Source organism: Leptosomus discolor, chromosome 24 (assembly GCF_034619465.1).
Source record: "Leptosomus discolor isolate bLepDis1 chromosome 24, bLepDis1.hap2, whole genome shotgun sequence".
NCBI lineage: Eukaryota > Metazoa > Chordata > Aves > Leptosomiformes > Leptosomidae > Leptosomus > Leptosomus discolor.
Genome location: NC_141414.1, coordinates 4113752 through 4127823, shown reverse-complemented (window position 1 = coordinate 4127823; position 14072 = coordinate 4113752). Strand labels below are relative to the sequence as shown.

Here is a 14072-nt window from a genome sequence, read left to right as displayed (position 1 = left end):
CGTTCTCACGCTCTTCTCGCTCATTCGTGACAATCCTTTACCTTGGGCGGTTGGCGGCGGTGAACTGAGCTCCCCTGCGGGCAGCCCGTGGCCCCGCGGAGTCGGGAAGGGGCAGTGGCTCCGGCTGGGCAGGCTCTTCCCTGCCCCGTGTGCAGGCTGGAGCCTGGAGTTGCTTCTTCCCAACTCCGTAGTGCGTTTCAGACGCTGGCTGATCCCCCAAGACTCCCCGCGCTGGCGGTCGGCGTGCTGACCACGTCCTGTGCCGCCAGGGCCGGGGTTTGTCAGTTGAAGCCAGCGAGGGAACTCGCCTCGCCCGGCCCCGCCGTTCTGGCATCGCCGCTCCCCTCGCGCGCGTCTCGGTGCGTTTTCTCTTCGTTTCCGCTTTGCGAACCCGCCCCGGGCCGCGGCGGAGCCCTGGCGCGAAACAGGGAGAGGGGCTCGATGTGGGGCTGCCCCTTACCCGGTACCGCAGCAGGTGGATGAGGATTTCTGAGGCAGTTTAGGAAAACAGGGCTCGGTTTGCCTGGCCCTGCCTGCACAGCCCGCCGGCCGGGGCGGGCGCAGGAGGAAGACGCGGTATTTACAAATACCGCCCATCTTTGGGCTCGGGGATCGTGAAGATGCCCCTTTTTTACCCGTTCAGGGCCGGCTGCTTCTCCAGCCGAGCGCTGTCCTGCCGGGGAGGAGGTGGGTGGCTTAGGCTGGTCCCAGCTCCAAGCACGACGCTGGCCAAGACTACGAGACTGTTTCCTCCCCCTCCTCTGCAGAGGAAGCTGGAATTAAGGCGCCGCTTGGCAGCGTGGCCGGAGCCTTCCGAAGCCACCGTGGGGCTCGCTGGCAGGGGCGGTGCTGCCTCGCAGCTGAGGTTCCCCTTTACCAACCTCCCCCTCCGCTCTGGGCGCACGGAGCCCTGGTGACTCGCCGGGCAGCCGTGGTCACCGCGTTCAGCTGCTCAAAGTTGAAACCTGCTCGTCACTCGCTGGTGCGGATGGTGCCTGCTCACTCGCTCGCTGGGGAGATGGCATCTCCTCCTCCTCCTCCTGCTCCCCCAGAGGGCTCTGCCCTGGTCTGTGGCTGGCCGGGTATCTCCTCGTCAGCCGCTGTCGGGAACACCCTGCGCCTCCTCACCAGTAGCTGTTAGAGATGTCAGTAGTGTGTCACGTTCTCTAGGAAGACGTTGTAAGATGTGTATATTGTAAGCCTGCTTCAAGGTAGGGTGTTTTTAATATGGCCAGTACTAAAGAAAAAAACCCAAACAAAAAAAAAGGAAAAAAAGGAGGAAAAAAAAAAAAAAAAAAAGGAAAAAAAAAAAAAAAGGTGGGTCCATGACTTCGTTATTGAACCTGACTCTGTGCAATGCAAAGAGTTTGTGAGATGGATCAACAGCCCAGGCCTGCGCCTTCCCGCGCGGCAGGCGGCCCCTCGGGGTGCACGTGGCTGCGCCCGCTCTGCCCCTCTTGGCAAAGGTGGTGGGAGCTTCGCTGCCGGCACCCCAGAACGGGCACCCCAGAACAACGGCGTCGGGGCCTGCGCCTCCCCCGGGGTCCTCCCTGGGGGGGGGGACACGGCGCCTCGGGGCCTTCCCGTGTGTAGGGGGCAATAGTGGAGGTGGAGTTTGAAAGAAGCAAAGCTGCGCCCTTGGCTGGGGAAGGAGCGGGCCTCGGCGCCGGCCTCGCTCAGCTGGGGCAGGCGCCTCCTTGCTGGCTCTTCCCTGGAAGCAACTGGTTTTACTGCTCTTCTGTTACGCAGATTCTCTTCCCAAATCCGCCATTCCTGCCCCCTCGCCCCACAAGGTAGGTCTGGGAGCTCGTCCTGGCAGGGAGGGAGGGGAGTCAAACTCTCAACTACACCTGAGCAACTTCTGTTCTTACGGCTTTTACGCAGTTTGATGCAAATTCTGGCTTTTGTAGATAGATGAATGTAATTCTTTGTTGGACATGCCTGTTTCCAAAAGTATGAGACATCCTGTTGTACCACGTCACCTTCCGAGCAGAGCTGGGCCCGTCTCGACTCCAGTGCTATATTGATGAATGTATCCGATGCTCTCGTTCAGTGTTCACACTCTGCTTTTGGCCAGCTTTTGTGATTTGTAAATAGGAAATCAATAAAGACAAGGTTGTCTTTACAAAGGTTTCTTCGTGATTTGAAGAGAGCTGACGGCTGCCAGTGTGTCACAGGGAAGGTGGGGGGTGGGGGTGGGCCTGTGCCCAGCTGCTTCCCGGCCCTTCTCCCCCAGCCAAGGGCACGAGGTCCTCTGGGGTGTGCGGGATGAGCCTGGCTCCTCTCCGGAGTCCTGCATCGCTGCTGGGGAAGCCCAAACCCCCTGGGGAACGAGGTTATTCTGGAGCCAGTGTTTCTCTGCGGGAGGAGAGCAGGAGGGTGCTGAGCAGCCGTTATGCTGTGGTAGATTTTAGCCTGTAATTTTATGACTGAATTTCTTTAACCTTGATTGAACACGCACTAAAAGCTGCCCTGGCCCTTGCCGAGGTCAGTCTGGGTCTGTGAAAGCAGGGACCTTGCTGTGAGCGGGGGTGGGGAAGGGCTGGTCCCCTCGATCTGCGCAGGCAGGACTGGGAGGCCGTTCCCAGCATGGAGGGGCTGTGGGTGGTGGGTGATGGAGCAGGGATGGGCTCTGCCTGTGCAGCTGCGCCCTGGCAAAGCACCTTTTTGGCAGCTCCTGGGCACCTTGTTCAACGCCTCGATGATGCTGAGGGAGGAGCAGGGCCGGGTCAGAGCTGCCTGGTGAATGTGACCCCTCTGGGCTGGGCTGGGGGGAGCTCCCAGCCCTCGGCCGGGCTGTGCTGGGGGCACCGGGAGCAGTGGGGACATCGGCCTGACCCTCTGCTCTCACCTCCTCGTACGCCTCGGCACTGCGCTCGAGGAGGCGCGAGGTCCTGTGGCCAGGGCTGGATCTTGCCTGGCTTGAGCACGATGCCTGTCCGGGCCTTCCTCCTCCTCAGCTGTGAGGCCGAAGGCTCCCCCAGCTCCCCCTCCTCACCCGCATCAGGCTGGAGCCCCCATTCGGAGCCCGGTCTGGGTCGCAGTGCTGGGCTCCAGCTGGGAACTGCCCTCCTGTGCCACCCGCTCCCCCCTCACCCCTGTTTCCATCCAGCCCTGGGGAGGGTCAGGCTGGGCAGGGAGATGCCCGGAGCCTTCAGCTTCACCGTGCTCCCTGCCCTCCCCCAGCCTCCCCTCCTGCTGCTCCACAGGCAAAAGAAATGAGGGGCTGGGGCAGCTCCCACTCGGGGACAGGGAACCTGCTGCTGGTCAAGCCTCAGATGAAAAGGGGGTGCTGGTCAGTGTCCCCACCCTCCGGGCCATGCAAACAAGCACAGAAGAAAGGGTAGGGTTTTAAAGATTTTTTTAATTTTATTTTTAAATTGTTTTTATTAAAAAAAAAAAAAAAAGCCCCTAAATTCTATGGCTTCCAGGAAGCATCAGAGAAATTTAAATGCCATTTCTGTACACTTTGTCTTAAAGCGGTAACTAAACTCGCAATGGAACAAACGCCCTCACGTACAATCTCAGTATTTGGACTCCTCGCTGGAAGGACAGAAAGTCCCAGGGGCCGCGCCACCGTCCTCGGCCGCCCCCGCAGCCGGGTCCCTTCCCCTCCACGGCTCCTCTTCGGCCTCCGCTTGGGTTGGTCTGAGCCGATGCTCTGGGAAGGGCTCGCTTCCAGTGAAAATTTAAGGCGATTTTTTTAAAAAAAATTTGTTCTTTCGTTTGCCTCGTTGGGGAACCGAGGGCAAACCTTGCACGTCATCCCCCCCCCCCGCGGCCGGGGGATGCAGCAGCAGCTGGGGGTGCCCTGGGTGCTGCGGCCCCTCCTGCCTCGCTGCAACCCAGGAGAAGCCAAAGCCGGGGTCAGTCCCGAATTTAGCCGAGGGGCCACGGCGCAGTGCCCTCCCCAGGGCCCCCACGTGCAGCCATGGCCCACGGGTGCCCAAGCAGGGCAGGGTGCGCCCACCCCCTCCCCGACCCCCCCCCCCCCAAGGCGAGCACAGCCCCACCCATGATTCGAGGCCTTCAGCCTCCCCCCCAGAGATGGGTCAGTTTGGACAAATGTTTCGAAGCAGCCACAGATGGTCCCGTTCCCTCCCCCCCACCCCCCCCCCCCAAAGTCTCAGCACAGCCTCAGCCCCTCTCTTGGGGCCAAACAACAAGGTTTTGGTAAAGATAAGTGCGCCTCCCCCCCCCCCGCAACGTGTCATGATCAATACACACACACCAGCACATGGGTTCAGCCACGTGGGAAAGCTGCAGTGCCCTGGGGGTGGCGAGGAACAGGGGAAGAGAGTGGGTGGGTGGGGGTGTGGGGGGACCGTGTGTCCCCGCTCTGTGTGTCTCTGTGCCCGTGTGTTTGCGTGTAAGTTGCAAACCCCCCCCCCCTCCCCAGCCTCCCCCTGCCCCAGGATCAGGCCCAGCCCCAGCAGCCCTGGTCCACCCCGACGCCCTTCGCCGTCCGGCCGCGCTCACCGCGTGCCTTCGCAGCTGCCCGCGGTGCCGCAGCCCCTGCCGCAGCCCCCCCCTGCGCCTGCTGCAGCCCCGGGGCCCTTGGACACTCTGGAAAACCAAAGGGGCCAATAAAACGCTGCCCCGCGGCCGCGGCGCTGCCCCTGCAAACACCTGAAGCTGCCGCGGAAAAACCACCGAGGGCGAAACCATCGCAGCGCCAGGGATGAGGCCGCTTGGCTTCTCCTCCGTGCTCGGTCACCACCCTGCGCGGGTCCCTTTGGTCTCGGCCATCCCTGTCCCCTGGGAGTCACCGGCCTGTTCCTGGCAAGACCAACCATCGCCCGTAGCGCCAGCAAAAGTGCATCGGAACATGAACTGTAAACGTTATTTCCTCCCTAACCGCCCCCTGCCCACCCCCCCCGGCCCCCCCCCCAGCACTGCTCACCGTACCGGAGGCCGCGCTGCTCGTCACCGAAAGCGTTAACGAAGGGGAGGGGGCGGGGGGGGGCGGCCACACGACGGACACCCAACGGGGGATGCGGGGTGCGGGCCTAAAGGAAGAGCAGAATTCAGTAACACTGAAGGTGACGGTCAAAGACTGACGACTCAGCACTCTGCACCGAGACTCACTTTAAATTAACTTAAGAGACAAAGAAGCAACAGGAAAAAAAAAAAAAAAAAAAAAAAAAAATTTCCTCCTTAGCCCACTGCTCTCGACATTGTCTTCTGCTTCTTCTGACAGCGACGGGTCAGAGTCTGTAGAGTTGATCCCCATTTTCAAACTAGTTATAGACTCAAAAGCAAGTGACGCTGTGGATTTGTTTCGGTTTCTTTTTTTTTTTTTTTTTTTTTTTTTTTTTTTTTTTTTTCTGTTTGACGGACGCAGGAACTTCAGCGAAGTCGGGCTTGGTTCGCGTAAACGGCCACTCGCTGGGCGAGTGGCGGAGGAAAGGACAAGCAGTTTGGGGAGGCCCCGCTCCCCGCCTGCGTGTGGGGCGCTGGGGGAGGCCGTCTGGCTCGGCCCCCCCCCGTCCCCGTCCAAACCGAGGGGCCGCTGGCGCCGGCTCCGCAGGTCAAGATCCAGCCGCGGCCAGAGGGAGAGGAGCCATCGCGCACGCCGCTCCACCCGGCCCCGGCTGCTCACTTGCGACGCTTGGTGGTTTTCCTCTTCCTTCTCTTGAAGAAACAGCAGCACCTGGGGACGGAGGGGACCCTGTCAGCACCGGGACACGGACGGGCTCAGCAACGCGGGGCAGAGCCGGGTCAGGGGGGACGGAAACCCTGCGGGGTCTTCATGAGCCCCTCCATGGGCAGAGCTGCTCTGGAAGGTGCCCCCAGTACATGGCAGGGGCTATACTGGGAGCACCGTGATGGCCACAGAGTGACACCGACCAGGGCGAGTGACACCAGGCACGGCACGCACGCAGCGCCAGCCACGGCCAAGCCAGAGCCGGGGCCAGGCAGGGGCTCCCGGGGACGGAATAGCCCCGGATCTGTGCCTGCCCCTCGGCTTTGGGGAATGGGTGAGCCTCGGGGCCAGAGAGGGCGAGGTGGGAAGGGGCCGGGGGTGGTGGTGGCCCTGCAGGGACACCCCTCATGGGACACCAGGGAGGAGCAGGAGTTACTCGCTCCAGAGCTTGGCTGTCCCCCCCGCCGGGAGGGGACTGAACAAGGCAACGCAGAGGAGCTGCCGAAACCCACGTCCCTCCTGGCCCCGTCCTTACTTTGTATCGTCTGTCACCTCCACCTCGGTGGGGGCTGTGATGGGGGCGTTCGAATGTCCTGCCGTCGGGTCGTCCGTGTTCAGCTCGCCGTTGGTGGAGCTCATCACCTGCGGAGAGACGAGCGTCAGCGCGGGGCAGCCCGTGGGGCACGGGCTGGTCCTTAGCCCCGTCCCCTGCCCCATGGCAGATGCATCCGGGAAAGATGCAGCCCCGGGAGGCGGCACGGCCCAGCCCCGTCCCCCCTCCTGCGAGGTCCCCACTGAGGGCAGCACCAAGGCCCCCCCGGCAGGATGGTGCCCTCGCCCCGACAGCGGTGCTCGGCCTCGGTGCTGAGCGCTCCCAAGCAGCCCCATCGCACGGAGGGGTTTGATCCCCTCAGCCTCGCTGGGAGGAACCGGCTCCTGGGAAGCCCTGCGCACCCCGCCGGGAGAGGGGCCGGCTGGCAGCCCGCCCCAGCGCGCCCAGCAGACGCGGCCCCGTGACGCTGTTCGCTCCAGGGAGCCCTCGCCACGGCCGGGCGACCGGGCACAGCTCTCGCCCCCCAGCCCCACCACCGCTGGGCCCTGCGGGACTCAGCCCAGCGCCCACCCCGCAGGCTCCCGAGGCGCCCCCGCGCTCCTGCCCGCTTGCCGGGGCAGCGGGGCCGTGCACGGTGCCAGGGCCGGGAGGAGATCCGGGTCACCCAAGCGAGGATGAGGTTGGCACAGACTTGCCTGAAACCTCCCTCCTGCGCCCGCTGCCCCCAGGCAAAGCCAGGAGCTCCCTGGGGATGTGCAGGGCAAAGGATCGCCAAGCTCGGCTGTACCCAGACTCGTGGAGGAGCTGCCAGGTGACAGCCACGGCGCCCAGCTGGCAGGGCTACGTTAAGCTACAGCCTCCCCCTGTCCCGAAACAACACCCCCCTGCAGTGCCGGGCACAGGCGGAGGACGGGGTTGGGGGGTTGCAGAGCGAGAGCAGGGAGCAGCCGCCGCGGCAGGGAGGGGACGTGGTCCGGGAGGAGCGGGGCAGAGCACAAGCCGGCTCCACGTCTGCCCTGGCCCTGCGACGGCAGCGGCGGGAGCTGGGCCCAAGCCTGGGACCGGGCCCCAGCGGAGATTCACGGCGGAGCAGCGGGAACGAGCAGCAGCGGCGGGGACGGAAGCAGAGACGGAGGAAGCAGCGCAGGCCCAGCCCGGGGGGGACACACGACACCCCCCACGGATGCCCCACCATCCGCACGTGCTGGAGCCCACCAGCCCAAGAGGGGCTGCGTGGCAGAGGGCTGCGAGGGGGGCGAGCACGCAGCCGACGGCGCAAGTGCAGGACCGAGGCGGGGAGCCGAGGCCGAGGGCTGCCCAGGGAAGGGGAGGAGAAGCAGGGCTGGAAGCCATCGCTCCAGTCAAGGAGGCGCAGGGAAGTCCCCACACGGGATGAGGCCACGTTGTCCGGCACTGCTGGGACGAGCGGCGCCGTGGGCAGAGCCCCATGTCCACCCGGCTGCTCGTGCCGCTGTGTGGCCCCGAGCCAGCGCTCCAGCCACCTCCAACCGCCCTCTGAGTCCCACCGGCAGCACCAAGGGAGGCCGGCAGCCCCCGGGAAGCAGCGCCAGCCTCGCCTGCCAGCCGTGAGCGTCACGCACCACGGGGACAGAGCAGCGTGTGCCGCAGCCTAGGCGAGACCCCGGGCGTGCGTGGTGGCGATGCCGGCCCCGGGAGGGGGAGCGGGGCTGATCCCCCGGCACGGCCGGCAGCCACACGTCGGCCTGCGCCCGGCCGCGCGGGCAGGTCGCGTGGCGCAGGTTGGCTCTGCTCCCTCCCGCGCCCGCCCCTGCCCTCGGCGCGTGGTTGCATGTACCTGGACGGACCCCCCGAGCCTGCCGGCTGCCAGGTGAGCTCCCAAAGGCTCCTCGGCAGGCTGCCCACCGGCCTGAGGATCCCACAACTCCGTCCCCTCGGGCGGCTGCTCGCGACAGGCAGGAGGAACAGAATGAAAAGAAACAAAAGAAAAAGAGGAAGAACGGGGAAGAGAGAAGGGAGGGGTGAAGGGAAAGGGCAGGGAGAAGAGTGGCAAAGGGAGTCGAGAAAATAAGACATGCAAAAGCAAAACCATGACCGGAGCAGCTCGAGTTTGTGATTGCGGAGGCCACTCGCGCAGCACCGTCCCGGCGGCTCCCCAGAGCGGTCCCTGCCGCTCCCCAGAGCGCTCCCTGCCACGTCCACGCACGCACAACCCCCCCCCAGCAATGGAGCTGGGCTCTGGGTACGTCTCCTCCGGGCAGCTGAGGGCCCGTCGCTCCGTGGAGCACGGCCAGCCCCGCGCAGGGGAGCCGCAGCCGGGCCGAGGCCGCTCCCCTGTGGAACGCAACGTGCTGAGGCCGACGCAGATCTTTCGCGGGGCAAGTGCGAGGGAGCGAGCTGCGCTGCTCCTCGAGGGCACGGGCTCCTCCCCGCTGCCAAACCCTCGCCACGGTGAGCGTGGCACAGCCCCGCGGCTGCTGGGGGGCCCCTGCATCCTCGGGTTGGAAACTGCTCCCGCGCTGGGAGAGTTTTGTGCTTTGCTTTTCCCGCTGCTCTCGAGAAGGGACGTCAAACGTGGCATTTCTCAGACGCTGGAGGCAGAGAGCAGACCTTCCTGGGAGCAAGTTCCCAGGAATGAGCCAGAGGCGCTTTGAAGACGTTGCCCTCTCCCTACGGAAGCGCTGCCCGGCCACCGGCCGGCGAGAGCCAGGGCTGTCCCAGGCTCCCCGTGCTCAGCCGGGAGCAGCAAGGGGCACCGCTGGGCTGACACGGGGCTGAGGCAGGACTGGGTACTGCACCCTCGCTCCAGCCCGCTTGCAAGTGCTCTGCTCCCTGTGGAGGTTCAAGGCAAGAGGACGAGGGTCTGCGCAGGACGGCTGGGGAAACGCGTGAGGTTTGTTCCTGATGGCAGCGGCCCCAAACCGTGTTTCCTGCACCAGGGTAGGCCAAGCCACGGCACTGGAGAAGGGCCAGGCAGCCCAGCCCTTCCCCACAGCGACCCAGGCAGGGAGCTGCCTGCACAGCTCTGCCTCCCTGCCCCCGGGCTGCTCCCAGCCTGGCCCCATGTGCCCTGCGGTTCCCAGGGCAAAGCCAGCCCCTCTCTCCAGCACAGGGCCACACGCTGCCAGAGCTGTCCCAGGAATCGCCCCCCAAGGCCCAGGCGGTCCCCTCCCTTGTCCCGTGCCCCTGCCCCATTGATGAAAGCGGCACCGTGAACCGAGCAGCAAGGTACCCCCGTGGGGACACCGTCCTTAGCGCAAGGTGGCTCAGCCGGTACCGTGCCCGCAGCCACCGGCCAGCACTAAACCCTGCAGCTTGCCAGCTGAGGCCCAGGCCTGGTGCTACAGCCTCCCGTGGCTGCCTCCTCCTGCTTCTGCCAGGCTGCCTGGCCCCAGGGACACTGTCCTGGTCCCCCTGCTAGCCACAGACCCAGACCTGCAGGGAAGAAGCCGTCCCCCAGAGAGCACGGAGGAAAAAAGGATGTCCCAGTCCCTGCCTCCACCCAGAGGCCCCGCTGGGCTCTGTGGGTCTGTGGAGCAGAAGCCCAAGTTGCCCACGACCGCAGTCCCGTGCCCCAGGCAGGGCAGCGCCGTCGCTCACCTGGTGTTTGGTGTGTGGCTGTGCTTTGTCTCTGTTCGGGGGCTGCACCTGCACCTCGCTGTGCATCGTGCCGATGGGGGTGGGCTGGGGACAGGACAAGGACAACATCAACCACGGCACAGCAGCTCTCTCGCCGCCCCGCGCCCCCTCATCCAGCCTCTCGCCAAACACGCAAAATGCCCCAGAATCGGGGCCTGATCCCAGCCCCTACCCCCGCCCCAGCAGCAGCACGCTTGGTGTGTGATGCAGCAAGCCCTGGAGGGTGCCCATGGCCGAAGGCGAGGTGCCAGCTCGACTGCTGGGTTCCTCTTAGCTCCAGGAGCCTCAAATTTCTGTGTCACAGCTTTAACATCGTCACGAGAGCCCCAGCTCAGGGCTGGCTGCTGGTGTCGGGTGAGGACTGGTGGAGCTGATCTCTCAGGTGTGGATGAGCGTGACGGGGATGACAGCCGACCTGCAACCTCGCTGGCTGCTGCCGCAGACCGCGCTGACTCCCCACCACGCTGCTCACCGCCCCCTGAGCCCCCCGCCCCACTCACCAGCGGTTTCCCTGCCCAGTCATATTCATAGTCGAACACGTAACCGTTCCTCTCGAACAAGTCTGTGAAGAGCTTCCGCAGGTAGTCGTAGTCAGGCTTCTCGAAGAAATCCAGCCGCCGCACGTAGCGTAAGTACGTGGCCATCTCCTCTGCGGGGACAGAGCGGGCTCAGTTGGGGCAGGGGGACGAGATGCCAGGCCAGCAGGCTCTGGGGGACCAGACTGGGGACAGGGACAGAGTGCCCTCACCTGGGAAGTTCTCACAGAGCACCTCCACTGGAGTGGCTCTTTTGGTGTCACCGATCTTTTGATACCTCTCCTTTAGCGTGTCAGCCTGGCAGAGACAAGGAGCAGGTCAGCATGGGGGCCAGGGAGCAGGAAAGGCACTGGGTGACATCAGATCATCAATGGTTTCTTGGTCCCCTTTCTCCAGGTAACAATGAGAGCTCATTCCCAGGGAATCCCCCCACCCAGGGCAAGGCTGGAGGACGAACACCAGGGAGCGTGATTGCAGGAGAGCCACTGAGAGCAGCTGGGGTACCTGCAAAGCGGCGGGGACACAGAGAGGGGGACACCTACAGCTGCTCAGGACAACAGAGCTCAGAGCAGCAGCCCCTGCACCTGGCGCGGTACCAACCCTCCAACACCCCGGGGGCCAAAGCTTCCCCCCACTCCCTGATGCTGCCCACGCCAGGGCAGAGCCAGACCCACGGGGTGGCCGTGCCCAGGGACAGCGGGAGCCGGCGGTTACCTTGAGGCCTTGCCAAGGAAGGCTCCCGCGGAGGAAGTACATAAACATGTGCCCTAATGCTTCCAGGTCGTCCCTGCGGCTTTGTTCTGCATGGAGAAAATAAAAAAAAGACACACGTTCCCACTACAGCCACCATCCCTGTCCCTGCCAGACCCTGCAGGCCCCCAAGCTCCCTGCCAACATCCCAGGCTGAAGAGCAGGAGAGGCAGCTTGTCCCCAGCCCCACCTCTGGCAGGGAGGGGGCTGCAGTCCCCTTCCCTCTCCCTTTCGGCCAAGAGGCAGGGCTGGCCGCACGGTGCACACCCACCTTTCCCGAGGTGGGTGTTGATGCTCATGTAGCGTGCTGTCCCTGTCAGGCTCTTGTGCTCTCGGTAGGGGATGTGTTTTTTGGTCTCGGGGTCAATATACTCTTTGGCCAGGCCAAAATCGATGATGTGGATGGTGTGCTGCCGCTTGCTGCCCGGCCGCCCCACCAGGAAGTTCTCTGGCTTGACATCTCTGTAGATCAGGCTTTTGGTGTGGACGTACTCCATCCGTGTGATCTGGGGGGCAGAAGGAGATGTCAGCACCACGGCAGAGACACACTGTGCGTCCTGCATGCCTCCCTGGACCTGGCTCTGCTCCGATTGCCTCGCCCCCGACCAGAAACCCTGCTCCCCTCAGCCTGTATGCCACCCTGGTCGAAAGGATGGGCACAAGAGGTCCTCCAGCCCTGGGAGACCACCTCAGTCTGGCTGCATCTCGGACAGACAGTGAGAGACGCTTGTTTGTGCTCAGAGAGGGGCTGAGTGGAGGTGGGGAGAGCCCTCCTACATCAGGGAGAGGGTGAGGTATGGAGGGAGGTGGTCTAGGACGTGCCAGCAGGCAGGGTCTCCTGCGGGCTGCCAGGTGCTGGTTCACCCCTCCCTCCCCTCCCCTTCCTTGCGGGGTCCCCACGCACCCTGACCACCGAGCCCACGCATCGCCCCGCTCCGCCGGGGCGGTCTGTGGCCAGGCAGGCCGGGGTGAGCCGCGGGGAGGCGGAGGGGCTGCGCTCACCAGCTGGATCGCGATCATCAGGACGGTCTTGAGCGTGAAGGTCCGATCACACAGATCAAAGAGATCTTCTAGGCTGGGTCCTAGCAGCTCCAACACCATGGCATTGTACTTCCCGCAGGGGCCAAAGTAGTAAACCTGAGGAATTCCTTCTGCAAGAGACGGAGCAGGGGCCGTCAGGGGCTGTAACAGGGCCGAGCAGCACACGGCCACGCTGTCACGGCCACGCCATTGCTGCAGTTGGGGCAGGGGGGCTGCAGGTGGGGGGATGTCTCTGCACTGCCCTCCCTCGGTGCCACAGACAGCCTGGCTGTGCTCTTGGCAGGAGGGTGAAGGAGGCAGCTCCATCTGCATCCCTGACTCTGCTGCGGGGGAGGTGGGGGGAAAAGAGCTAAATAAGAAGGGATCAAAGATTAGACGTGGCTGTGTGTAAAATCAGCCTCTCCCAGCTGAGCAGATGGGCAGGAGCTGCTCAGGCCAGGGAGGGAAGTTGCAGAGTCACGTTTACAGGCAGCCTCCCTTTCCTAGCTGCGTCGCCCGGGTGGCCAGCCCCCCACGGCAGCTCAGCCCAGCCCCATACCTGCATTGCCGAGCTGTTTGTAGAACCGATACTCCAGGTGCAGCTGGGGGGCCCGGGATTTTATGGGTTCCTTGAAGGAGAGAAGGAGAACAGTTAAGGCTGTTGTAGGGAGCAGGATGGTAGGGAGGTCTGGGTGTCAGACACCTCCTTCACACGCTGGCAGCAGCTTTTGGGGTTGAGAAAAACCAGTATAAAATGGAGATGAAGCCTCAGGGGACGATGAGAGAAAACCAGCCCATATGGGAGCCAGATCCATCCCCTCCGGAGACATCCAGGTGCTGGGGTAGCCATTAGTGGGAGCAGGGATCAGTGGGGACCACCCTCTCCCAGAGGTCTCGCTGCCGCAGGCACCGGCTGAGCGCAGCACAGGCGCTGGGAAGGTCCCGGAGAAGCGAACGCTCAGCTCTTCTCTCCCCGGGCCCAGATCACCCCACCTGCAATGACGTGCGCTGCTTTGCCTGCCCTCGATTCCTACCAGCCAGCACAGCTCCCCTGCGCACCCGCCTGTCCATCACCTATCGCAACCCGCTCGGCTTGACCTCCTCTAACAGCCTGGGGAGGGTGAACAAGCTCCTTCCCAGGTGGCCTGAACATCAACCCCCCGACCACAGAGGGACTCACCAATTTGATAGCTACGTATTCGTTGGTGTAGAGGTTCTTTCCTGCAGGGAGAGACACAAAAAAGGCAACTGAAAGCAAGTGAGCCTTTGCATTAACCCCACATCACACCCACCGCAGCCCCCCGAGGGCTCCGGGGCTGCAGAATGTCTAGAACAGGTTCGGCGGCTCCCACAACACATCAACAGGCCTCGAGGCACGAGCAGGAGCAGGAACCCACTGCGGGGAGTCCCAACATGCCCGTTAATTACCCCCAGATGGAGTACTGGATTCCTCTGGGATGGGCAGGCTGCTGGTGGGGCCGGAGCCAAGTCTGCTGGGAGGCGGCAGTGTCCCAGTCCAGGCCTGCAAGGATGCGACTGGCCAAGGGAGGAACAAGGCTGGGACTTGCTGTTCCTCTCCTGCATGGAGAGGGGCCGCCCTGCTCTGCTGCGAGGGCTGTCCAGAGTCAGGGGATGCTGCTTTACGGGTGACGGGACCACGCAGAGGGTGGCAGGGGGGAAGGACCCCCAAAAGCACTGGGGCAGCTTGAGGCCTTGCAGCTGGCAGCGGTTCAAAGACACCGCAGGTAGGTGGAAATCCCTTCCCCAGGGCTGGGGTCACTCCTGGGGATGGCACGTGTGTGTGTATGTGCACACGTGTGCGGCTCAACCTCGTCCCTCAGGCTGCTCCCACCCACCCCAGGGTGCAGGGGAAGCCAGGCGCAGACCCACGGCACGGCCCAGACTGTATGAGGAGGAGCTGAAGGCACCGACGCGCTGCGGGGAGGGC

At 63.9% G+C, this 14072-nt stretch overlaps 1 protein-coding gene across 2 annotated transcripts in view; it reads right to left on the bottom strand.

The window, feature by feature from the left end:
• Window positions 1-5523: 5523 nt before the first annotated feature.
• The window catches only part of CSNK1G2 (casein kinase 1 gamma 2), a 46374-nt gene continuing 37825 nt past the window's right edge, over window positions 5524-14072 (bottom strand). Inside the window, exons 3-13 of one of the 2 annotated variants that reach the window (XM_086477429.1) lie at window positions 13305-13345; window positions 12684-12753; window positions 12107-12255; window positions 11376-11610; window positions 11069-11154; window positions 10567-10651; window positions 10319-10467; window positions 9780-9863; window positions 8017-8121; window positions 6183-6289; window positions 5524-5653 (exon numbers count right to left, since the gene is read on the bottom strand). In XM_086477429.1, coding sequence (XP_086333555.1) covers window positions 5599-5653; window positions 6183-6289; window positions 8017-8121; window positions 9780-9863; window positions 10319-10467; window positions 10567-10651; window positions 11069-11154; window positions 11376-11610; window positions 12107-12255; window positions 12684-12753; window positions 13305-13345 — 1166 coding nt within the window. In that variant the 3' untranslated portion in view covers window positions 5524-5598. The remainder of the gene's footprint in view (window positions 5654-6182; window positions 6290-8016; window positions 8122-9779; window positions 9864-10318; window positions 10468-10566; window positions 10652-11068; window positions 11155-11375; window positions 11611-12106; window positions 12256-12683; window positions 12754-13304; window positions 13346-14072) is intronic. The other variant, XM_086477430.1, reaches the window with a different exon arrangement.